The sequence below is a fragment of the Ceratotherium simum genome, chromosome 20 (genome assembly GCF_057802395.1).
Source record: "Ceratotherium simum simum isolate JZ-2026a chromosome 20, ASM5780239v1, whole genome shotgun sequence".
In the NCBI taxonomy this organism is placed as follows: Eukaryota; Metazoa; Chordata; class Mammalia; order Perissodactyla; family Rhinocerotidae; genus Ceratotherium; species Ceratotherium simum.
Window position 1 is genome coordinate 40,736,739 of NC_141919.1, and position 24,784 is coordinate 40,761,522.

Sequence of the window (24,784 nt, forward strand, 5' to 3'; positions counted from 1 at the left end):
TTTACTATTTTTAAACTTTATATAAATGGAGATACATATTCATTTGAGCTCAATTTGTTTTATCTCCCCATTATGTTTGTGAGATTTACCCTGTTGTAGTGCATATAGTTGTAGTTCTTCATTTTGTTCTTATTTATGATCCTATTATATGTATGGACTACAAATATATTTATCCATTCACAACTTTTAAGGGATATTGGGATGTTTCTAGATTTGGGAATAATATAACTAGTGCTGCAATGAATATTCTTTGTACATATATCCTGAGGCATAGCTTTATATGATATTTTTTCCCAGAGGTCAATTCCTAAGAATGTAATAGTTACTAGGAGTCATAGGAAGCTATGCATGTTTTCAGCTTTGCTACCATAAAGCTTTCTTAATGTTTTCCATGGTGGTTGGACAAATCTTACACACCCAACAAGGAGTGGATGAGAGTCGCTTTCTTGCTCCATATTGTCATTACACTTGGTATTTTCAGTCCTTTAATTTTTTACTTGCATTCGATGTATTTGTTTACCTAAAAATCTGAAAAATCAACAAAACTTTTAGACATAGTGTTTACAAAGTTCCTCCAGACACAAAATCCAATAAAATTAGTAACTTTCTTATATATATGTGTGTGGAATGAGAAAGTTACCCCTTCAAAATTAGAAAATGTAATGAAAAAATCATTTCATTCATAATCGTACAATAACAATAATAATGTATAAAATAATATGTTTTGAATAAACCTCCAGAAAGGATGTGTGAGACCCATACAGTCACAGCGACAGTAAAACTTTATTAAATGATTTTTAAAACAGCCCAATAAAATGACAATATTCACCATTTTTCTTTATGAATTGATTAATAAATATTTGCTAAATATTTATTACGATGATACATGAATAATGTGTGTGTCTCTAGGGAGAGGCTGGCCTAGGCAGCCTCCTATTTACACCAGAGAGTCTGAGTGCCCTTGTTAATGATGCAGCCAGCCCACCACATGCCTAAATGTCCTTGCTCACTGACAAAAAAGAACAAGTGGGGAGAAGCTGCTTGATCCTCATTGGTGATCAAGGTGAAAACAATCCAGTCTCTCGATTTAAGGGAAAAAAGTGAACTTAATAATATTTTTCACTGGTTTCTGGCCACCTTATTTGAATCAAAAATTTAATTATAGGCTTGTAGTTAGAGGCCAAGGAAAAAATGAAGTTGACCTTGACCTGCCAAGGCTACTTTAAAAAAAAATAAAGTCCATACTTTATTCATGTTTCCTTAGTCTTTACCTGGTGTTCTTTTACTGTTCTGGGATCACATTAAGAAGGCCACAGTACATTTAACTGTCATGTTTTCTTAGGCTCTTCTTGGCTGTGACAATTTCTCAGTAGTAGACTTTTTATGTTATTGTCAATGGTATCATTTTTTAAATGTCATTTTCAATTTTTTGTTACTAGTATAAAAAGAGGTGCAATTGATTTCTAATATTGACCTTCTGTTCAGTGACCTTGACAAAATCTATTTATTTATTTATTTTTATTTTTTTGTGTGTGTGCCGAGGAAGATCAGCCCTGAGCCAACATCCATGCTAATCCTCCTCTTTGCTGAGGAAGACCGGTTCTAAGCTAACATCTATTGCCAATCATCCTCCTTTTTTTGGTCCCACAAAGCCCCAGCAGATAGCTGTATGTCATAGTTGCATATCCTTCTAGTTGCTGTATGTGGGGCGCACACTCAGCATGGCCGGGGAAGTGGTGCGTCGGTGAGTGCCGGGATCGAATCCGGGCTGCCAGTAGCGGAGCACACCTGCTTAACACGCCAAGCCACGAACTGGCCCTATTTTTAAAATCTAACAATTTATCTATAGCTTTTTGTATTTTGCATATACACAATTACATCATCTATAGATAATGAAAAAAATATCTGAGGCAGTCAGCAAGAGATTTGAACAGGGCCCACACAAGGAAAATATCCAAATGGCCAATAAACATATGAAAATGTGCTGAACCTTATTAATAATAAGGGAATACAAGTTAAAACTAGAATGAAATATCACTATACACCACTAGAATGGCTACAATTAAAAAGACCAGGAGTGCTGGAGTGACGTCAGCATCATGGTGGAGTGAGCTTTCCCGTAAACTCTTCCCCCGATAAGATACAACAAAAGGAACAGTCACAGACCAACAACGGACTCCTAGACAGTGAAAAGCAAGATCAGAAAGATCCAGAGTGCCGCACATCTGTGAGTGGAACGTGCTGGGCCCCCAAAGGAAGTGAAGAGAGGTAAGGAGAACTCCTCTCTCTCCCCATCAGATCAGCGATCCTGGTCCACGTGGCTCCCAAAGAGGGGGGAGAGGCGGCCCTCTGCGGGGAAACCATAGCTCTTCAGGCTCTCTCAGCCAGTGGGAAACTCCCACACAGAGGACTCAGAACTGCTACAAGGGTACCATCAACATCTAAGCACCCCAGGAGAGTGGATAACGAGGGGCAAGCAAGAAGCCCCCCATGCCAGGGACCCAGCAGGCAAAAGAGAGAGCCCCACCCCCTGCAAGCCGGACACAGCAGCTCAGCCGATCAGACCAGACCAAGCAGCTGGTGGATAGAAGCAACCAGCCAGGGCAGAGTGCAGGGGGCTCAGATTACACAGTGGCGGCGGGTGGAAATTGCAACCAGATATTTCCAGGAAAAACAAAGCCAATACAGGAACCACAATGTAAATGTACATGAAATCACCAGACCGGAAGGAAAATGACAAGCACCCAGAAACCAACCCTGAAGACACAGAAATCCGTAACCTAAATGACAGAGATTTCAAAATAGCTATCATAAAAAAAACTCAACGAAATACGAGACAACACAGACAAACAATTCAATGAGATTAGGAGTTTCTTCACAAAAGAGATTGAAATCACAAAGAAAAACCAATCAATACTGATGGAGATGAAGAACACAATGGAGGAGATAAAGGAGAATCTGGAATCTTTAAAGAACAGAGCTGACAATATGGAGGAAAAATTAGCATTATAGAGCATAGGAATACAGATATGCTCCAGATGGAAGAGGAGAGAGAACTAAGACTAAAAGAAATGAAGAAAGTCTCCGAGAAATATCTGACTCTATTAGGAAATGTAACATAAGAATTATATGTATTCTTGAGGGAAAAGAGAGGGAAAGAGAACAGAGAGTCTATTCAAGGAAATAATAGCTGAGAACTTCCCAAATCTGGGGAAGGAGCAGGAAATACCAATAAGCGAAGCCAACAGATCACCTAAATATGTCAACAGGCAAAGGCCCACTCCACTACATCTAGTGGTAAGGCTGGCCAAAGTCAATGACAAAGAAACAATATTAAGGGCAGCTAGATAAGAACAAAAAATAATGTACAAAGGAACTCCCATCAGGCTCTCAGCAGAATTCTCAACAGAAACTTTACAGGCTAGGAGAGACTGGAATGATATATTCAAAATACTGAAAGACAAAAACTTTCAGCCAAGAACATTCTATCCAGCAAAAATATTCTTCAAATATGATGGAGAAATAGTAACTTTCCCAGATAAACAAAAGCTAAGGGAGTTCATGACCATGAGACCCCCACTACAAGAAATACTCAAGAAGGCCCTCAGGCCTGAATAAAAGAAAAGAAAGGGAATACAAAGCTTGGAGCCAGGAGAAAAATAGGTAGACAAAATCAGAAAAATAGTAGATCTTTACCAGCATAGGTTAGCAACCACTTAAATACCAAAATCAAAGATCAAAGGAAGGAATTCACCAAAAATAAATATAAACTCATCATTGTAAACACACACCCACAACACAAGATAGAATAAGGTATAACAAGAACAACTTAGAAGGGGAAGAGGAAAGTGATTGAATTGACTTAGTATAAGGAAATAAGAGGCCATCAGATAATGGACTATCTCATACACAAGATTTTTTATACAAACCTCAAGGTAAGCACCAAACAAATAATCAAAACAAAATCACATGTGATAAACAAAGAGAAAACTAGAAGAGTCATAAGACAGAACAACCAAACTGAATTGCAGTCCAAAACAAATGGGACAAGAAACAAAGGAAATGCAAAAGAATTGGAAAATAAGTGACAAAACAGCAATATTAAGCCCACATATATCAATAATTACCCTAAATGTAAATGGATTGAACTCTCCAATCAAAAGATACAGAGTGGCAGGATGGATTAAAAAGCAAGACCCGACAATATGCTGCCTCCAGGAAACAAATCTCAGTTCTAAAGACAAGCATAGGCTCAGAGCGAAAGGATGGAAGACAATACTCCAAGCTAATGGCAAACAAAAGAAAGCAGGTGTTGCCACACTCATATCGGACAAAGTAGACTTCAAGATAAAACAGGTTAAGAGAGACAAAGAAAGGAAATATATAATGATAAAAGGGACACTCCACCAAGAAGACATATCACTTATAAATATATATGCACCCAACATAAGAGCACCAATGTACATAAAGCAACTATTAACAAACCTAAAAGGAGACATTAACAACAACACAATAATAGTAGGGGATCTTAATACCCCACTTACATCAATGGATAGATAATCCAGACAAAAAGTCAATAAAGAAATAGTGGACTTAAATGAAAAACTGGATGAGATGGACCTAGTAGACATATACAGAGCACTCCATCCAAAAACAGCTGACTACACATTCTTCTCAAGCACGCATGGAACATTCTCAAGGATAGACCATATGTTGGGAAACAAAGCAAGCCTCAATAAATTTAAGAAGACTGAATTCATAACAAGCATCTTTTCAGATCATAATGCTATGAAACTGGAAATCAACCATGATAAAAAAAAAAAAACTAGGAAAGTGACAAAAATGTGGATATTAAACAACATGGTACTAAACAACCAATGGATCATTGATGAAATTAAGGGAGAAATCAAAAACTATCTGGAAACAAACGAAAATGAAAATATGCCATACCAAACCATATGGGATGCAGCAAAAGTGGTCCTGAGAGGGAAACTCATAGCGATACAAGCCCACCTTAACAAACAAGAAAAAGCCCAAATAAGCAACCTTAAATTACACCTAACAGAACTAGAAAAAGAAGAACAAACAAAGCGCAAAGTCAGCATAAGGAGAGAAATAATAAAAATCAGAGCAGAAATAAATGAAATTGAGACCAAAAAACAGTAGAAAGGATTAATGAAACAAAGACTTCGTTCTTTGAGAAGATAAACAAAATTGACAAACCCTTAGCCAGACTTACCAAGAAAAAAAGAGAAGAGGCTCAAGTAAATAAAATTAGAAATGAAAGAAGAGAAATTACAACAGATACCACGGAAATACAAAGGACTATAAGAGAATACTATGAGAAATTATATGCCAAAAAATTGGAAAATCTAGAAGAAATGGATAAATTCTTAGACTCATACAACCTCCCAAAACTGAACCAAGAAGAAATGGAGACTCTGAATAGACCAATCACAAGTAAAGAGATTGAGACAGTAATCAAAAACCTCCCAAAAAATAAAAGTCCAGGACCAGATGGCTTCTCCAGTGAATTTTACCAAACATTCAAAGAAGATTTAACACCCATCCTTCTCAAACTATTCCAAAAAATAGAGGAAGATGGAACACTTCCTAAATCATTCTATGAGGCCAACATCACCCTGATACCAAAGCCAGACAAAGACAATACAAAGAAGGAAAATTACAGGCCAATATTGCTGATGAACGTCGATGCAAAAATCCTCAACAAAATATTGGCAAACAAATACAGCAATACATCAAAAGGGTCATACACCATGATCAAGTGGGATTTATACCCAGGATGCAGAGATGGTTCAACATCCGCAAATCAATCAACGTGATACACTACATCAACAAAACAAAGAATAAAAACCACACGGTCATCTCAATAGACGCAGAGAAGGCATGTGACAAGATACAACATCGATTTATGATAAAAACTCTCAACAAAATGGGTATAGAGGGAAAGTACTTCAACATAATAAAGGCCATATATGACAAACCCACAGCCAACATCATACTCAACGGGGAAAGACTGAAAGCCATTCCTCTGAAAACAGGAGCAGGGCAGGGCTGCCCACTCTCACCACTCCTATTCAACATAGTACTGGAGGTTTTGGCCAGAGCAATTAGGCAAGAAAAAGGAATAAAAGGAATCCAAATAGGCAATGCAGAAGTGAAACTCTCACTATTTGCAGATGACATGATTTTATAAATAGAAAACCCTAAAGAATCTGTTGGAAAACTATTAGAAATAATCAACAACTACAGCAAAGTCGCAGGGTACAAAATCAATCTACAAAAATCAGTTGCATTCCTGTATGCTAATAACGAACTAACAGAACGAGAGCTCAAAAAGATAATACCATTTACAATTGCATCAAAAAGAATAAAATATCTAGGAAGAAATCTTACCAAGGAGGTGAAAGACCTACACAATGAAAACTACAAGACATTATTGAAAGAAATTGATGATGACATAAAGAAACAGAAAGACATCCCATGCACATGGATTGGAAAAATAAACATAGGTAAAATGTCCATATTACCTAAAGCAATCTACAGATTCAATGCAATCCCAATGACGTTCTTCACGGAAATAGAAAAAAGAATACTAAAATTCATATGGGGCAACAAAAGACCCCAAATAGCTAAAGCAATCCTAAGAAAAAAGAACAAAGCTGGAGGCATCACAATCCCTGACTTCAAAACATACTACAAAGCAATAGTAATCAACACAGCATGGTACTGGTACAAAAACAAACACACAGATCAATGGAACAGAATTGAAAGCCCAGAAATAAAACCACACATATACAGACAGCTAATTTTTGACAAAGGAGCTAAGAACATACAATGGAGAAAGGAAAGTCTCTTCAATAAATGGTGTTGGGAAAACTGAACAGCCATATGCAAAAGAATGAAAGTGGACCATCTGCTATCACTATTCACAAAAATTAACTCAAAATGGATCAAAGACCTGAAGGTGAGACCTGAAACTATAAAACTCATAGAAGAAAATATAGGCAACACACTATTTAACATTGGTCATAAAGGAATCTTTTTGGATGACATGCCTACCCAGACTAGGGAAACTAAAGAAAAAATAAGCAAGTGGGACTTTATCAGATTAAAGAGCTTCTATAAGACAAACGAAACCAGAATCAAGACAAACAGACAACCCACCAGGTGGGAGAGAATATTTGCAAAACATATATCTGACAAGGGGTTGATCTCCATAATATGTAAAGAACACACACAACTGAACAACAAAAAAACAAACAACCCGATCAAAAAATGGGCAGAGGAAATGAACAGACACTTCTCCAAAGAAGATATACAGATGGCCAATAGGCACATGAAAAGATGTTCAACATCACTAATTATCAGGGAAATGCAAATCAAAACAACACTAAGATATCACCTCACGCCTGTTAGAATGGCTATGATCACCAAGACAAAAAACAACAAACATTGGAGAGGATGTGGAAAAACAGGAACCCTCATACACAGCTGGTGGGAATGCAAACTAGTGCAGCCTCTATGGACAACAATATGGAGATCCTCAAAGAATTAAAAATAGAGATGCCCTATGATCCAGCTATCACACTACAGGGAATCTATCCAAGGAAACTGAAATCAACAATCCAAAGAGGCTTATGCACCCCTATGTTCATTGCAGCATTATTCACTATAGCCAAGAAACAGAATCAACATAAGTGTCCCTCCACTGATAATTGGATCAAGAAGATGTGGTATATATATACAATGGAATACTACTCAGCCATAAAAAAAGACAAAATAGTCCCATTCGCAACAACATGGATGGGCCTGGAGGGTATTATGTTAACTGAAGTAAGCCAGAAAGAGAAACACAAACACTGGATGATCTCACTCATATGAGGAATATAAACCAACACATGGACAGAAAAAACTGTATTGTGGTTTAGCAGGGGCAATGGGGGTAGGGGATGGGCAGAAGGGATGAAGGGAGACATATATATGGTGATGGACAAACAAAAATATACAACCCAAAATTTCACGTTATAAACTATTAAAACATCAAAAAAAAAAAAAAAAGGACCGCAATACCAAGTGTTGACAAGAGTGTCATGCAATGGTAAATCCCATACACTGACAGTGAGAGTGGAAATTGGTACAAACATTTCGGAAATATGTTTCATGTTATCTACTAAATCTGGACATACACATATTCTATGACCCAGTTACTTCCTCCTAGGCATATACCACACAGGAATATGTACAAATGTGCACCAGAAGATACACACATGGGTTTTCATAGCAGAATTAATGATAATGACAAAAAATCAGGAGGAAAAAAATCCCAAATGTTCATCAGGTGTGAAAAAGATAAAACAGTGTGGCATTTCTAAATGGATATGACACATTTTTGCAAGCTGCGTACAACATAGATGAATCTCAAGGACATATTACTGAGGGAAAGAAGGCATTTATACAAAGTTCAAAAACAGGCAGAATATAGGGTGTTAAAAGGCAGTCGTGATGCTGGGGGAGGAGAGTAGTGATGGGGGGAGGGAGGGAATAATGACTGGCAGGTTTGTTCTGTTGGTAGTGTTTATATCTTCACTTTGTTTGTGGTTACAAAAGCAGGCATAAGTTTTTATTTTATAATAATTTGTTAAGCTGTATACTTAAGATTTGTGCATGGTTTTCTATGTTTATTATATAAACATTTTTTCAAAAGGAGGAATAGGGAATTCTTCCTTTTATCAAATTAAGAGAGTATCAAAACATTCTCTTCATATAGACTTTGCTGCCCCTTCCAAGCTCTCTCTGAAAGACTTTTTTTGGCTTAATTTCTGTTTTGCCGCTGCTCATGAACATCTCGATAATCTTCATCTTGTCTAATTTATCATTTTTGTAGGGCCCTTCTCCTTGAAGAAATAATTGAAGAGATGAGGAGGAGAGAACAAGTGTAATTTTGATTCTAGATACATAATTGTCTGGCACAGAGAACTGTACTGAACAAGAAGAGGAGGAACCTCTTCTACTCTGGGAGGTTTATGGCAAAGCAGCTCCAAGTTCAAACGGTGATTTCAATTGGCTACAAACGTCATCCTAGTTTTACTTTCTGAATGTCTCTCCGTCTCTGAAAAGCCTCATTAACCAGAAGAAACTGGTACAGGAACCGGAAGTAGCTCTCTGTACCACAGAAAGTTGGTCGCAGAGGACGCGAGCAAAAACAGTCTCCACAGAGGGGTGAAGTGAAAAAGGGCTTCAAATAGCAAAGGAAAAGGTGCCAGGAAAGGGCCCCGGGCATTAATCCTTGCAATGCAGGTGTATATCAGGCCGGGGGAAGAAAACAGATTTCCTTGGGAGAGACAGGGTTATGTGAATTTTCCTGGTTTTGTGATAAAACTCTAATAAATTAGGGGAAATGAAACAAAATAAGGGACGATGTCTTACAAAGGGAGAGATTTTTAACCCATTCATACGTGGGCTTCTGCAGTGATTATCAGCAGACCCTCAGGAGAAGGGGTAGAGGAGAAACATCTTAAGGTGACTGGAAGAGACATGTTAGGAAGCACCTCATGAAGACAAGAGCAAGAACTGGGAAGAGGACAAAGGGAAGAAACCAGAAAGAAGAATCCCCTTTTTATTACTCTGCATCCATCCCCTTTCTTCCAATTTCCTAGCCGGGGCCTCTATTTTCACCTCTGCAGCCAGGGGAGCGTCTGGGCAGGACGTCTCTCCCCTCTGCCTGCTCCACTTCCCCTCCAACATCCCCGCCTGTTCTGCCCAGGGCAAAACTGCAGGCCGCGCTCTGCCCACGGACCCCCTGAATTAACTGCAAACGCTACCCTGTGGCCTTCAAGAGCCTCCAGAGGACACCTCAAGCTGATTTTTCCACTCTCAGTCCCCTTGACTCCTAACACTCAGCCTGTCCACAATTTGAAATTCCTTCTATCTGCTCCTGGCAAACGTGGCCATGCTCCTGGCTCTGTTCTTGCTGGTCCCTCCGTCTGGAGCTGTGCTGGCCATTATGGTAGCCGTTAACCGCATGCGGCCCGTTGAGCACTTGACTAGTCCAAAGAACTGCAGTACGAATGTAGAAATATGCATCACATTTTGAAGACGGTATGAAAAAGAAGAATTATGTCAATACTTTTATATTGATTACATGTTGAAATGATAATATTTGGATCTGTTATCTTAAAATATACTATTAAAATTAACTTCACTTGTTTCTTTTTACTCTTTTAATGTGGCTACTAGAAAATTTTACATTGCTTATGTGGCCTGCATTATATTTGTATTGGGCAGCGCTGATCTAGAATGCCCCCCACCATGTCACCTTCAGCACAGTCCCCTCTGCCTGTGCAACTCACACCACTTCATTAGGCACACTGCCCGCACTAAGTGCGTTGAGAGCCTCTTCATCCTCCGATCAGCTATAACTTCTTTTTCCCTTGAGAGTCACCATAGCCACCATGGTTGGCACCACGTACCTATCTGAAGGCACTGGCTTGGTCTACTTCATGTTCTAACTGTGGTATACAGGAAAAAGCACAGGTTTGAATGCCATCCACCCATTTTATTAGCTGTGTGTATCTTGGGCACATTACTTAGCCTCTCTGAACCTCAGTCTCGTCCTCTATAAGATGAAGATGATAATAACCCATCTTAAATGTGTACTGTGAAGATTATTCAGAGATTGGCACATAGTAAGTGCTCAATATATGGTAACTAACACTACTGTTACTACTGCCATTGCTATTATTTTTATTCTATTAGATTATGAACTCTCTCAGCACAGAGGATAAGAGATCACTGGATGTGGGGAGGGTGAGGAGTCCCTCTGTCACACCTGGGGAGGTCAGCTCTACACGAGTGTGCAAGTCACCCCGGAGGGCCAGGCCCCCGTGACCAGACTCCTGGGACGACCTCCATCCCCTGAGTCCATCTCTAGTCTGACTGACCTCTGCGACTCCTTGCATTGGCCTTTGTGCTGTGAGCCATGAATCATTCAGGCTAATCCAAAGATCATTTTCAAAGAGAAACACCCTGAGGAATTACTCAATGACTGACTTTAACTGGGCATCTGAAAGTGGAACAGCTGAGAGATGCCTTTGCTTTGTCTGAAACTCCTTGTGCAGAACCCATGAGATGGCTGAGGGTCTGTTCAGAGCTGGCGTGCAAAGGTCGAGAGGCCAGAGGGAATGAAACCCACGGAAGAAGCAGAATAAGCAGAAAGGCTGGGCCTTGTTCATTCTTTTTTTAGTTTAGATTAATCTATAGAAAGAATACATTCACTGGTGGAAAATTGGAAAACCACACAAAGAAAAAAGAAAAAAAACACCCTTAGTTTTTCAAGTTAAACATAATCACTATTAAAATGTTGGTATATTTCCTGTTATTATTTTTTTCTCTACATACTTTTACATAGCTGCCTTGTATGTACAATTTTATGTCCTCCTTTTGAATATAACTGGGTGCTTTTTATTTTCTAATAATATTTATTCATTATACAAAAAATCATAAATGTGAATAAAACAAAAGAAAGGTTAAAAATTTAGTAATACATTAAATTCTTTCAAACAAATAAAGTGCACTAAATTATGAAAATGCCTAATAATCCTATCTCCCAGATATCTTTTTATGATGGGGAAAAAACTCAGGCACAAACAGCTCTAAAGGTACAAAGTGAAAAGGGAAAGAATTTTGCTCCTTGCTGCGTCCTCACTCCTGTCAGCATTCTTTCCTAGGTTAACTACTAATAATAGACGAGCGAATGCCCCCAGAGAAAATAATTATATGCATGTATCAACATACATGTGTATATTTTTCTATTAACTAATGAAACAAATGATAATACCATGTCCATTGTTATGTGTATTGCTCTTTTCATTAAATATGTCTGGGATATAGGTCCATATCAGCTGATCTTCCTTTTTAATGGCTATATAGTATTTCATTTTGTCTATACCATACTATTACTTAACTGATTCCCTACTGATGGATATTTAATTTGTCTTTTTTACTATGACAGTACTACAATGAACACTCATAAATGTTCATATAACATAAATTTATGATATGTATACACACACCTATACATACATATACACATAATTCAGCAGGAACATCCATAGGTAAATTCCTAGCAGTGCTATTGAAAATTAAAGGGATAATTCCATTGTTTGAAATGTTAAATTTTGAGACATATTGCCAATTTCTGCGTGGTCTTTCCCTGTGAGCTAGTTTGGGCTCTCCCACAGCATGGCAGGTGCAGGGCAATTGGACCACTACCTGGTGACAGACAGCTTTAAGGGCAAGATTTCCAGCTAACAGGGTAGGAGCTGCATTATCTTTCTCAACCCAGCCTCAGACATTACACAACATGGCTTCTACCGCAGAATTCTGCCCCGATTCAAGAGGAGGGACGCAGACCCCAGCTCTTGATGGGTAGAGAGTCAGAGCCACACTGCAGATTAACACAAGGGATGGGGGATATTGTTCTGGCCATTTTTGAAGAAACAGTCTTCCCCACTCTCTAAAAAGTCTGCATAAATTTATACTTCCATTGAGTGTATATTAGAATACCATTTCTCCACGCCCTTTGCAAATCTTTTAGTGAAAAGTGGTTGCCTTGTTGTTAGTTTGAGTTACATTTCTTAGTAACATTGAGCATATTTTCATATCTTCATTGGCCCTTAAATTTCTTTTCCTGGTGTCTGGCTATTTTAAAGTTTTCTATTAATTTTAGGGGCTGTTTCTACATGAAGGAAATAATTCCTTTCTTGTGTGTGGTGACTGGTGTTGATACAGCTCTTCCTCTTTGACTTTGTGTTTTGGCCACACTGAAACGTATAACTTGTTCATAGTCAGATTTATCAACGTTTTCTGTTATAGTTCTAGGGTTTTATATCTTGTTGAGAAAGGTCTTCCTTACTCCAATATTATTTTTAAAATACGCAAATTTGCTTCACGATTTGGGTCATTTTATCAAATAATCTGCTCCACATAATGTGATGTGGACAATATAATGTTTAACCGTCCTCAGTTTCCTGAAAACAACCTGTCTTGGTCAATATATACTATTTTTTTGTGCTGTTGGATTCTAGTTACTAATATTTTTTCCCAGATTGAAGCTTTTCTCCACTGCCGGATTTCCCCAAAACTTCTCATTTCTGCTGACTATAACTTATTCCCCAAAATGTGGAGGTTTTACTTTTATTATTATTTCTTACATATATTACTTCATTTCTGAATTTGTCTAATTCTGATTTATGTTGTTTTATATAATTTCTTAATATTTTTAAATTCCTTTGTAACACTATGTTAAAATTTTAGTCTGTATTGTGTTGAATGCATTCCTGGTATATTTTCATTATCTGTAGAGATATTATTCTGCTCCTTACTCGCCTTTTTCTAATAATAACTTTGTACGAGACTTAACCCTAATACTATGCTGATGTTTGATTTTATAGGAGCTTATTTTCCTGACTTCTAGAAGTGGTCAGTGGTTATTCTAACTTCACGGAGCTCCCTCTTCTGTTGCTTTGGTGAATTGTTCAAAACTGTGGTAGCTTGCATTCTGAGTTGTCCACCCCACACTGCTCTGGCCTTCTTTACTTGTCTCTGTTGTTTCTATCCGGCTCAAATTTGAGTATCCTTCTAGCAGTTCCTCCCCAGTGTAGGGCCCTTTCCCAAAAGGGAGCTGTTCCTGGTTGGTTTGAAAATTGCTCATGTCCTACACTATTTCAGTGCCTTTCAGAACTTACTGAGGCCCCTCACACTCACCAGCTATTGCTCTGGGCAAAATCCCTTCCAGGTTCAGCTGCTGTTCTCAAACTAGCCTGGATGGCTGTCCAGTAAACACCTCTCGGCTATTCTGGGGTTCTCAGGTCCATTGCTTTCCTCTGTTTTCTCCCACACGGACCATACTACCAGGCAGGTCTTGTGGCAATTGGTGGTTTGTCCTCATCTGTTTGCATTTTGTGGTTCTGTCACCGAGTTTTTACGTTAGATGGGGTTTTTGTTTCTTCTAGTTGCACTGTCTGTTTTGGTGTAGGGACTCAGGGAAATTCAAAACTACACTGCCACCACTGCCGCCTTCCCAGAATCTCGTCCCCGTATTCGTGGATTGTTTGCTGCGTCTTTTCAACTCGCAGTACTCTTCACTCATTTCAGTTAACGACGGTGCTCTCTTTTCCACTCCCCCAGTCTAGAGGGAAAGATAAATTGCTTCCTCTCCACCCCATTTAGGGGGCATTGTATCAGCGCAATTCAAGTACGAGTAGTTTGTTAGGAACACCTCAGATGTCACCAATAGATAGGCCCCTCTGGGGAGAGCTGATTACATACAGCCAGTGAAGAAGAAGGACGAGGAATGGAGGGACATTTGGGAGATAGGTTGAGCATATTGTAAAGATCAGAAGACAGGAAATCTATTGACGAGGGGAAACCTGGAGCTCAGGGTTGCTCCAGGTTCATAAATCCACATTTACCCAGACTCTCCCAGCCTCTGCTTCAATTTGGTACAATAGAAGTAATGTCCCTCAACATGAAGCATATATTGAAATTATCATAACCCATAGAACCAAGAGAACTGTTGCAGCTATCTGTAAAATGATGCAGAATTTCCTCAAGCATTTGAATCTGGTGTTGTAAGGAAATGAGAGACTTCACATAAATAAGTTTATTCTTCTCCACCACTATCCTCCTGGTCTAAAATATTGCTAAGTCCCCTAACAGTCCTGCCTGGGGACATCTGTCCTCCCTCCATTACTTATTGCTTACTGTAGATAGAGTATTTTTTTTCCAAAACCTATTCAAGTTATTCCACTCAGGTCTAAAAGACTTTCATGACATCTACGGCTCTTAGGATAAAGCAAACCTTCTTAACATGGCCTCAGAATCCCTGAGCTATCTAGCTCCCACTTGCCCTCTGGCCCCATCTCAGACCACTCTCTGACAACTCTCTGACTTCAAGGTCGCAATGGCCTTCGGTCCTGTCCTCTGCCCTTACCACGCATCCTCCCACCATAGGGTCTTTGCACATGCACTCCCATCTGACCTTCCTTCTGATTCCAGCTCCAGTGTCACTACCTGAGGGCAGTCTTCTCTGATCTCTCCTGCTACATTATGTTCCCTATGCTACATATGGAACCCACAGAACCACAAACCTCTCCTCTGTACCACTTGTCACCGTTGCATTTTACTTTTGTGTATTTCTTTGATTAATGCTCTTCTCTCCAACACAACTGTATGATCCATGAGAGTGGGGATTACAATCTTTAGCAGCTCATGCTATAGTTCTTTGCACACAGTGGGGATTCAGTAAATTCACGTTGAAAGATAACGCCTTTTCTGAAAACTAAAAATAACTATAACTATTTGAAATACAATTATTATAACTTATTTTTGTATTGAAATCTTTAAAAATGTATGACTTGTCTCCTCGCCTATATAAACAGGATGTAAAAATCATAATTTTACTTCTTACTGATTCCTCTCTTATGAAAATCGGTAACTACACTCTAAAAAAAAAATGGCCTCAGAACTATTGAAATAGAACCATTTGTCTTAACAGTAACATCCCCTGATTGCTTGATCTCTTTTTTTCCCATTTTCCTTCTAGACCTCCTTGTGATATGTGGTATCTATTTGCACGGGAATGGAAAATGAGACATTTACATTTGTTAGAAATATGTACAAAATAAGAATACATTGGCCCTCAATAATGGTCACAAAACCTCCTATAAAGTCGTCCACGAGCTTTTGTGCATGGCCTGTGTAACACTCATTTTGTCTGCTTACAGATATTGTTTAATCCCTAGTTTTCAGTTATCTTCCTGATAGTTGAGATTGCCAGATAAAGCAACAAATAAGACTGATAAAGCTATGTGATTCTTGCTTGATATGGTAAGGCAATGCAAAAAATTTCAGATTAATTTAGTTGAACATTATTCTATTTTAGATACAAAAAAGTACTTGTCTTTTTTAACATCATAAATTGTATATATTTACTGTTTTGTGATAGCGTAATCAGGAATTAAATCTAATTCTTATGAAAAAGAAAATTCTCATACAAAGACCCCCCCCACCCCCAAAAAATCTCATACTAAAACACTAAAATAAAAAATACTTTGCCAAATGAAAGAACCCTGTAATAGTAGAGTCCTAAATGATTTGGCTTATTTTTTTCCTTTGGTATTGAACAATTCACTGAAACCTGACAAAACATTAGAAATCCTCGGAGTTTGTATATCTTTTTCCCTAGCTTGTATAAAATAAAATAGTTAGGAGCTTAAAGAAAAAGAGTTTTAAAGACTACTAATGATTTCAATGACAGGAAAACAGAAAGGGAGAACTGAAAGTGGGAAATTCCTCTGAACTAGAAAGAGTGGAGGACCATCCGTATAAATAGCCCACACTCATGGAGGAAGGACACTCGTCCTCAAGCTCTTGCAGCCTCTACTCCAGCATCGAGGTGGTAGAAGGCAACGCTGTTCCTGTTTTCATCATGACCAACAGGTGTATCCTCCAGATGGCTCTCCTGCTGTGTTTCTGCACCGTGGCTCTTTCCAGGAACTACAACTTGCTTCGGTCCCAACTAAGAAGCAGCAATTCGGCATGTCAGAATCTCCTGCGGCAGTTGAATGGGACCTATTGCCGCGAGGACAGAATGAACTTCGAGGTCCCCGAGGAGATTGAGCAACCACAGCAGTTGCAGAAGGAGGACGCCGTGTTGGTCATCTATGAGATGCTCCGGCAGACCTTAGGTATTTTCAGAAGAAATTTCGCTAGCACTGGCTGGAATGAGACCGTCGTCGAGAGGCTCCATGCGGAAGTCGACCTGCAGATGGACCGTCTGGAGACAAACGTGGCTGAAATAACGGAGAAGGAAAACTTCACCTGGGAAAACACGCCCGTTCCGCACGTGAGGAAATATTACGCACGGATCGTGCAGTACCTGAAGGCCAAGAAGTACAGCCGCTGTGCCTGGACAACAGTCCAAGCGGAAATCCTCAGGAACTTTTCCTTCCTTACTGGACTCCTAGATTACCTCCAAAACTGAAGATCTCCCGGCCTGTGCCTCTGAGAACGGACAATGCTGACGGTGATTTCAGGCGTTCTTCCACCAGCAGAGGCGCTTTCAGTGACTGACAGCTAATGCACTGCGTTTGAAAGGACAGTTAAAGACTCGAAAATTTTTTACTAACTTATGAATTAAGTTATTTATTTATTTATTTAAATATTTACCTTGGAAAATAAATTATGAAACAAAAGTCAACATGGCCCGTTTTAATTTCAACTTGACATATAACCACCCATGTTAAAAATTGCAGAGTATCTATCAGATGTTCTTTGTAAAATGTGCCAGCAAACTAGTATAGTTTCTGGCCCCTGCCTTCAAGGCATTTAAAATCCAAGGAAGCCACGTGGAAAATACAAGGTAAGAGACGATAAGGGGACCGGAACCTTATAGGAGAATAAATGCGGCCTGAGCCACAGTAAAATGGAAGAGACAGGCAGGAGGCTCTGGAACTAGAACGACAGGTGCCTGCTGCTTCTACTCTGTGTCCCACACTCTCTGGCCCTAAAGTTAGAAGTTGACTGGCTGTCAGGGTAACCAGAGGAATATTTCAGCTCTCGTGTTTGCCTAAGCTCATCCCTATTATCTGCAGGACGCTCTGCCTCCCCCTCTTACCCCCAGACCCCACAGGATTTTAAAATGTTTATGTGTCCCCCTAGCCTAAGGGTGAGAAGTCCCAGGCACTTCTGTGACACTGTTAAGTAGCAGTCCCTTTATGGTACTCTTCATGGGACAACCAAGATGTATGAGTGTCTTAGTGGAGCTGGCATTTCTGTCTCCTTCCAGGGCACAGACACCAGAGGGAGAAGAAAACTTGTCTACTATGCAAATCCCTACGCTCATTTTAGAACTTAGGGCATTTACTTGTTCAGTGATATAAACAGTTTAATTGAATCATGAAAAATAATGAATAATAAAATTTACTTGGCTATGTAAAAAAAAATCGATCCATTTGATAATCTCTATCCTCATATAGACAGGCTGACTTTTTACCAGTGTCATCTAAAGTTTATCAGATCATTTGAAGCCTAGGTTTCCGAGGGGTGGAAAATTATGTCACAACTATTTACAGTTCACATGCGTTCTGGGGATTTTGTCCATACTGGACAAGGGCAGGATAGCTGCAGGAGTGATAATTTGGGGGACATAGATGACTGCCCACCTCAAAAGTAATGTGGTAAATTGTCTGGTTGCTGTGAGCTGTGTGACTCAGGGAGTGTGTGAGTTTAGATGTGTGGCTCTATGTATGACACCAGGCTAGTTGTTTTCTATTATGACAAAGCAGAGGGCAAATTAGAGATGAGGTCATACTTGTGAGTTTAATACAGCGCTAGGCAGAGGCTGAAAATCGTGCTGCTCTTGCAGATTGAATCCCAGAACTATATGCACCTTAAAGGATATAGAATACTAGTGGTTTTAGCAATGAACTCGGTAGGCATTATTGACACCAGTAAGAGTAGAGTGGAAATATTAGCCATGTCTACTATAATCCTAGTCACTGTGGCCATGATTAGGCAAAATAGCTTGGACATTCATGAACACCTTCCAGTAGGAAGAGGAAATCTAAGAAACTGCTCTAGTAAAAATTATTTCTTGAATGATTACACTGGGTCTGGTGCTGAGGATAACACAGTGAATAAGACAAAGTCCAGTTACTAAAGAGCTGATTTGCCAAAGATGGTCTCATACCTACTTTCTTAGTCCAGTTTGGGCTGCTGTAACAAAACACCACAGACTAGGTAGCTTAAAAAAACAGAAACTTACTGATCACACTAGTGGAGCCTGGAAGTCCAAGATCACGGCTCCAGTGTGTTCGTGTGAGGGCCCAGTTCTGGCTTGCAGACTGTTCCTTGCGCCTTCACAAGCTGGAAGGAGCAGGGATCTTTCTGGAGCCTTTTTTCTAAGGGCAGTAATTCCATTCATGAGGGCTCGGCTGTCATGACCTAAACACCAGCCAAAGGCCCAACCTCCCATTACCGTCACATTAGGCATTAGAATTTCAAGACATGATTTGGGGGGGACACCAACATTCAGACTATAGCACCTACCATTTAAAGAGTAGGAAGCTAGACCACCTACCATTTAAAGAGTAGGAAGCTAGAGAGTTGAGGCAACTTAACTTCCTATGCAAAAAAAAAGGAGTAAAGCAAGGTTCAGGATCAGAGCTGAAAGCGAATTCTTCATGTGACAATAATCTATATTTATGCAGTTTTGAATTAAGGACAAAGATGTTTTCCTTTTATTTGAAAAGAATAGACTTGAATTGGAACCTCTGAAAGTTCTTCGGGAAATAGGAGATTTGAAATTTAATGCAAAAACACAAAGAAATTGATGATGTTTCTAAATTGCCTGTTCTCATTGGGGATGATATCGCTATTGACAGTCCGAAAATTAGTTCTAGGGGTGTGAACAAGTCTTAGATATTACCGTAATTTGTGGTGCTCCAAAGCTCAACACTATCCAAAGAAATCGTATGCTTCAGTCCATTTTTTTCGTTGGGTTTTTCTTGTGTATCATATAACAGGCATTGACATTGAGTTCATGGAAGATACACAAAATGTGTGCAAGATCAGTGCTGTAAAACCTATGGTGAATGGGTGGCTCATGGGAGGACTTTCCATCCATCATTTGCTTGATCTCAAAGTCATACTGTGAGAGGTGGCCTTCACTTATTTATGAGCTGCCATTGGCTTTCTGTGGATGTTGCTTATGTTTGAGCTTCAGTGCTTCTGAGCGTGAGGTGGGGTTGAGAATTAAATGCAAATAGTCTATATTTTACTATTTAATCTATAAAGTGAAACAACCATTAATAATTACGTTGATCGCAGAAAAGAAAAGATATTGTCAGAGTATCTAGCAGGTAGTGTAGTTAAAAATCATTTTCTGACATGAAGTAAAAGTAAAAATTATGTATGTAAAAATACATGTTAAGAAAATAATTTGAATTTTCAATTGTTTTTAGCAGTTCTGAAAGATTTTTAAGTATATAATTGTATTGGTATTATGATTATGTATTTGTATAAAGTTATAACTTGAATATGTCATTTGATACATTACTATTTATATAAGTAAATATATCACATTAAAAGTTACTTTGCCAACTTAGTTATGAAGTTAAATTAAATGTCAATAGCTTTCAAATTTAACTTTTATCTTAAAATTTTAGTTCATTCTTAATCTTGCACTGAATAGAAAGAGTAAAGTATGCACTCTCTTTTTCTATGTATAAAGTAGAGATGTAGAGAGAATACCTAAACAGATATGCCGTGTATCTGTGTTACTAAGTTTTCTTGAGGGGTTCAGTTAGGAAAAAACACAAAAAGACTCTGGGGGGAGGAGGCAATGAAGAAAAAAAAAATGGTTGAGAAACACTGCTCTAAACCCATGTAGAAAAATGCATAAAGGAAAGAAAAACAGAAGTAGAAAGTAAGGGAAACTTTCAGAAAGTAGACACTCATGTGTGCCCTATTTAAGACACATGCACAAAGGAAGGTCTACAGAGAACCCAGAGACAAAGGTCACAGGTCACCCACCTCAGCCAGGCCAGCAGCATCTGCAAGATCCCCAGTGGCCCTACCCTTTCCTTCCTGATGGCCCTGGTGGTGCTCAGCTGCCACTCCATCTGCTGTCTGGGATGTGACCTGCCTCACACCCACAGCCTGGGCAACACAAGGGTCTTGATGCTCCTGGAACAAATGAGGAGAATCCCCGCCCTCTCCTGCCTTAAGGACAGAAACAACTTTGGATTCTCCCAAGAGGTATTTGATGGCAACCAGTTCCAGAAGGCTCAAGCCGTCTCTGTGGTCCATGAGATGATCCAGCAGATCTTCCACCTCTTCAGCACAGAGGGCTCGTCTGCTGCCTGGGATGAGACCCTCCTGGATAAATTCTACACTGGACTTGATCAGCAGCTGACTGACCTGGAAGCCTGTCTGACCCAGGAGGTGGGGGTGGAAGAGACTCCCCTGATGAATGTGGACTCCACGCTGGCTGTGAGGAGATACTTCCAAAGAAACACTCTGTATCTGCAAAAGAAGAAATACAGCCCTTGTGCCTGGGAGACTGTCAGAGCAGAAATCATGAGATCCTTCTCTTCATCAACAAACTTGCAAGAAAGGTTAAGAAGTAAGGAATGACATCTGGTTCAACATGGAAATGATTCTCACTGACTAATAACGTCACACTTCCACGTGTTCTCTCATGTCACAGACTCTCATCTCTGCTGCAATCATGACCTGAATTCAATCAAATTTGTCAAATGTTTTCAAGAGTACTAATGCATATTGTGTTTAACCCTGAGGACGATAGTCTCATACAGATGACCATGCTGATCTATTTATTTATCTATTTAAATATTTATTTATTTATAAGATTTAAATTATTTTTGTTCATACAATATTGTTTGAACCTTTACATGTGCTTTAATATAACAAAATGTATTCTTTATATTTAGTCAATTTATTATTTTCATTCTTCATTAAATTTTTACTTGGAAAATACCTTGTATTTGTTTCTTCTTTAAAAAAGAAACACCACACTTGAGTGTGTAACCTAGTTAAAGAATGGATGGCACAATTCCTTTACCCATCATTGTTATATTCAAGTTAGAAGTAAAAATGGACTTCCTCTAAGCACGGTTGTATGTTGCTCTCAGGATGCTGAGGTGGACATAACAAATACAGTTCTTGCTTTCTTGTATGTTTGATTTTGTAGGGAAAGTAACCTAAAAACAATAATCAGTTGATTGATCATTAAATATCAATTATTTTAAAAATAGTACCAATTAATATTATCAATGTAATAATATAATAATTATTTAATTATTATTAATATAATTAATATTAGAAATTAATATCAGGTTAATGATATAATGATAAGAAGGGGAAAAAATGGAATTCTCAGCAGAAGGTGGATCGAGTCATGTCAGGATATAAGAACATAAGCAGTAGATAGTCTCTGTATTTGGCTGGAAGACATCTATGTGCAAATTTCCACTGCATATTTGAGTTTGCAATTTACAAGCAATTCCATGAACTGTAAAGCATGGGAAGGGGAGTGGTCAGATGAGAAGAGAGTATAGAATGAGAAAAGGACTTAAAATCGATTCCTTGGACCTTCAACATTCAAAGGGAGGGAAGAGCCACAAAGGAAACAGATGGAATGGCCATATGTTAACGGGACGAGAGAGCAGTGAGAAGACTGTGTTTAAGGACTGAAACTGCTTAGAAGACTCAATGTCTTCATGAAAAATGAGGATGGAAACTGCCCCCCACACTGGGCAGGTAGATGGCATTGATGACCTCAGGGAGAGCTGGTTTGGTGGAATTAATCACCAGAAACCATACTGGAGTAGGAGGAAGGGTGAATAAAAGAAGTTAGTGACAACATATAGAAAATGTTTTTGAGAGGTTTGCCTTCTGAAGCGGAGGAGAGAAATAGGATGGGACCGAGAAAAGAGTGTGGATGATTTTTTTCTCTGCATTGTTGTCCCTTTTTTGAAATGTATTTGCCTCTGGAGAGATTTCATATATTGACAAATCATATTAATATGTTTAATGTCTTATTTACTTTAAATCATGACAAATTTAATTAGTACAATGATAACTTATCATTATTTTGATTAGTACCATGTTGAAGGTCACTAAGCTACTCTGTGGACTGAAACCATCCACCACATGGGGAAACAGATGGAACTGACCTCCGTGAGAGCTGGTTTGGTGGAATTAATGAGCAGAACCACACTGGAGGAGTGGAAGGGTGATAAGAGAAGAGAAGAACTCCCAGTGTCATTTTTTTCACCTGGGGATTCACTTTATTTTTTTTATCCTATTCAGACCGACGTTTGTTTTCCTTTTGCCTCAGTGCATCCAAATGCAGGGACGGCTTTCTAAGAAAGTTGAGTGGAGAAAGAAAAAAAATGATGTCTTGAAAATGATGAAAAATAATACTACAGGCCCTTTATGTTTCCATTTTTACTTCCCTATTTTGGTACTGACCTCAAGACGAAATAGAAAGTAATTCAGAAGTGGCAAGACAAACTATGCCCTGAAAAGTACTAAATTAAAACAAACAAAAAACATTAGAAAGACTCTGAAACTAGTGAAGTAAAGATGGCGAGTTTTCTGTAGCACCATATGCTGCCCTCACTGTCCTCCATCTTCACTGTGAGAAGGAGAGTGATGAACTAAGACTCTCTGGAAAAATGTAATGACTGAATAGTCTAGGGATGGTTATTAATTATTTCAATATAAGCTTCTCATGGGAGACCAATATAAGCTTCTGATGTGAAGTCTGATGGAAAATCTGAGAATATTACTTGTTAATAATTATATCTTGGGTAATTATTACGAACTCAGTGATGATGACAAAATAGTGAGCAAGATATAGACATTTCTCCTAAGGAGGTTCCTTGTCAAACAGGCCTAATAAATCCATTTTCAAGAAGACAAATCCAGAAGGATGAGGCAGCTTGGCTGACATGCAAAATAAAGACAGCAAAAACAGGGCCCAGGAACAGATGTGAAATTTTGTTCTTAGCAAGAAGAACACTATTTACATAACTTTAAATTTAACAAAAAGACTTTCCTTTTGAAAGATTTGATTCATCTATATTGAATCATCTGGGGCAAAACTTCATTGCCCATTGAAGTTTCTTGGGGGAAATTAAACATAAATTGAGAAAATGAAAGAATAATTTAAAAGGTTGATGTCTTCTAATTTATTTAGAGTATACATAAAGGAAAGGAAAAAGAGATAAAATGTATACAGGAACATCCAGAAAATAAAAACTACTGTGTTCTCTACCCAAGAGACAGGCATAGCAAGGTCTTCAAAGAAAGTAGGGGTCAATGCTCAGACAGACACACACCTCATCCAGGCTACCAGCATCACCAAAGTCCCAAATGCTCACCCCTCTGATGGCCCTCCTGGTGATTAGCTGCATCACCATCTGATCTCTGGGCTGTGACCTGCCTCAGGAACATGGACTTGTTCAGAGGAAGACTTGATGCTTCTGAGACGAACGAGGAGGATCTCCTTATTATCCTGACTGAAGGACATCTCCTCTGGTAGATGGTGGATGCAGCCAGTTCCAGAAGGCCCAGGCCATCTCTGTCCTCCACGAGATGCTCCAGCAGATCTTCACCCTCTTCCACACAGAGCGCTCCTCTGCTGCCTGGAACACAACCATACTGGACAAACTCGGCACTGACTCCATTGGAAGCTGGAAGACCTGGAAACCTGTTTGGTGCAGGCAATGGGAGGGGAAGAATCTGCCCTGGGAACTGAGGGCCCTACACAGGCCATGAAGAGGTACTTCTGGGGGATGCATCTCTATCTGAAAGAGAAGAAATAGGGTGACTGTGCCTGGGAGATTGTCAGAGTGGAAATCATGAGATCCTTCTCTTCATCCACAAACTTGGAAGAAAGATGAAGAAGTAAGGAAAGGGACCTGGAAATAATTCTCTTTAACAAATACAGTTATTGAAATGATTCTCTTTACCTAAGTCACATGCCCATGTGTTCCATCATTTTAAAGACTCTTATTTCTGCTTTAGTCATAGAATGCATTGAGTTAAATTGTTCAACGTTGTTGTTAAAGTGTTTTTGTGAAAATGAATATCTCTTGGGGCTTCACTCCTTGAGGGAGAGCTATACTGATGCTGTTTATATGTTCATATATTGGGGAACTTCTGGTTT

General features: G+C 39.0%; 1 protein-coding gene and 2 pseudogenes across 1 annotated transcript; all 3 read left to right on the forward strand.

Annotated features, from left to right (window-relative positions):
- Positions 1-16,474: 16,474 nt before the first annotated feature.
- Positions 16,475-17,068, forward strand: LOC101402630 (interferon beta). Its single transcript, XM_004436764.2, has one exon. It carries the CDS (start codon positions 16,514-16,516, stop codon positions 17,066-17,068), a length of 555 nt encoding a protein of 184 aa, XP_004436821.2. The 5' UTR covers positions 16,475-16,513.
- A 1,440-nt stretch (positions 17,069-18,508) lies between these two features.
- LOC101393285 (interferon alpha-1-like) lies at positions 18,509-21,222 on the forward strand (annotated as a pseudogene).
- Positions 21,223-24,039: 2,817 nt separating this feature from the next.
- On the forward strand, positions 24,040-24,518 carry LOC147914427 (interferon omega-2-like; annotated as a pseudogene).
- Positions 24,519-24,784: the final 266 nt, after the last annotated feature.

Excerpts from the sequence above, each read along its gene's own strand:
- LOC101402630 (XM_004436764.2), top strand. The coding sequence starts at position 16,514 with ATGACCAACAGGTGTATCCTCCAGATGGCTCTCCTGCTGTGTTTCTGC.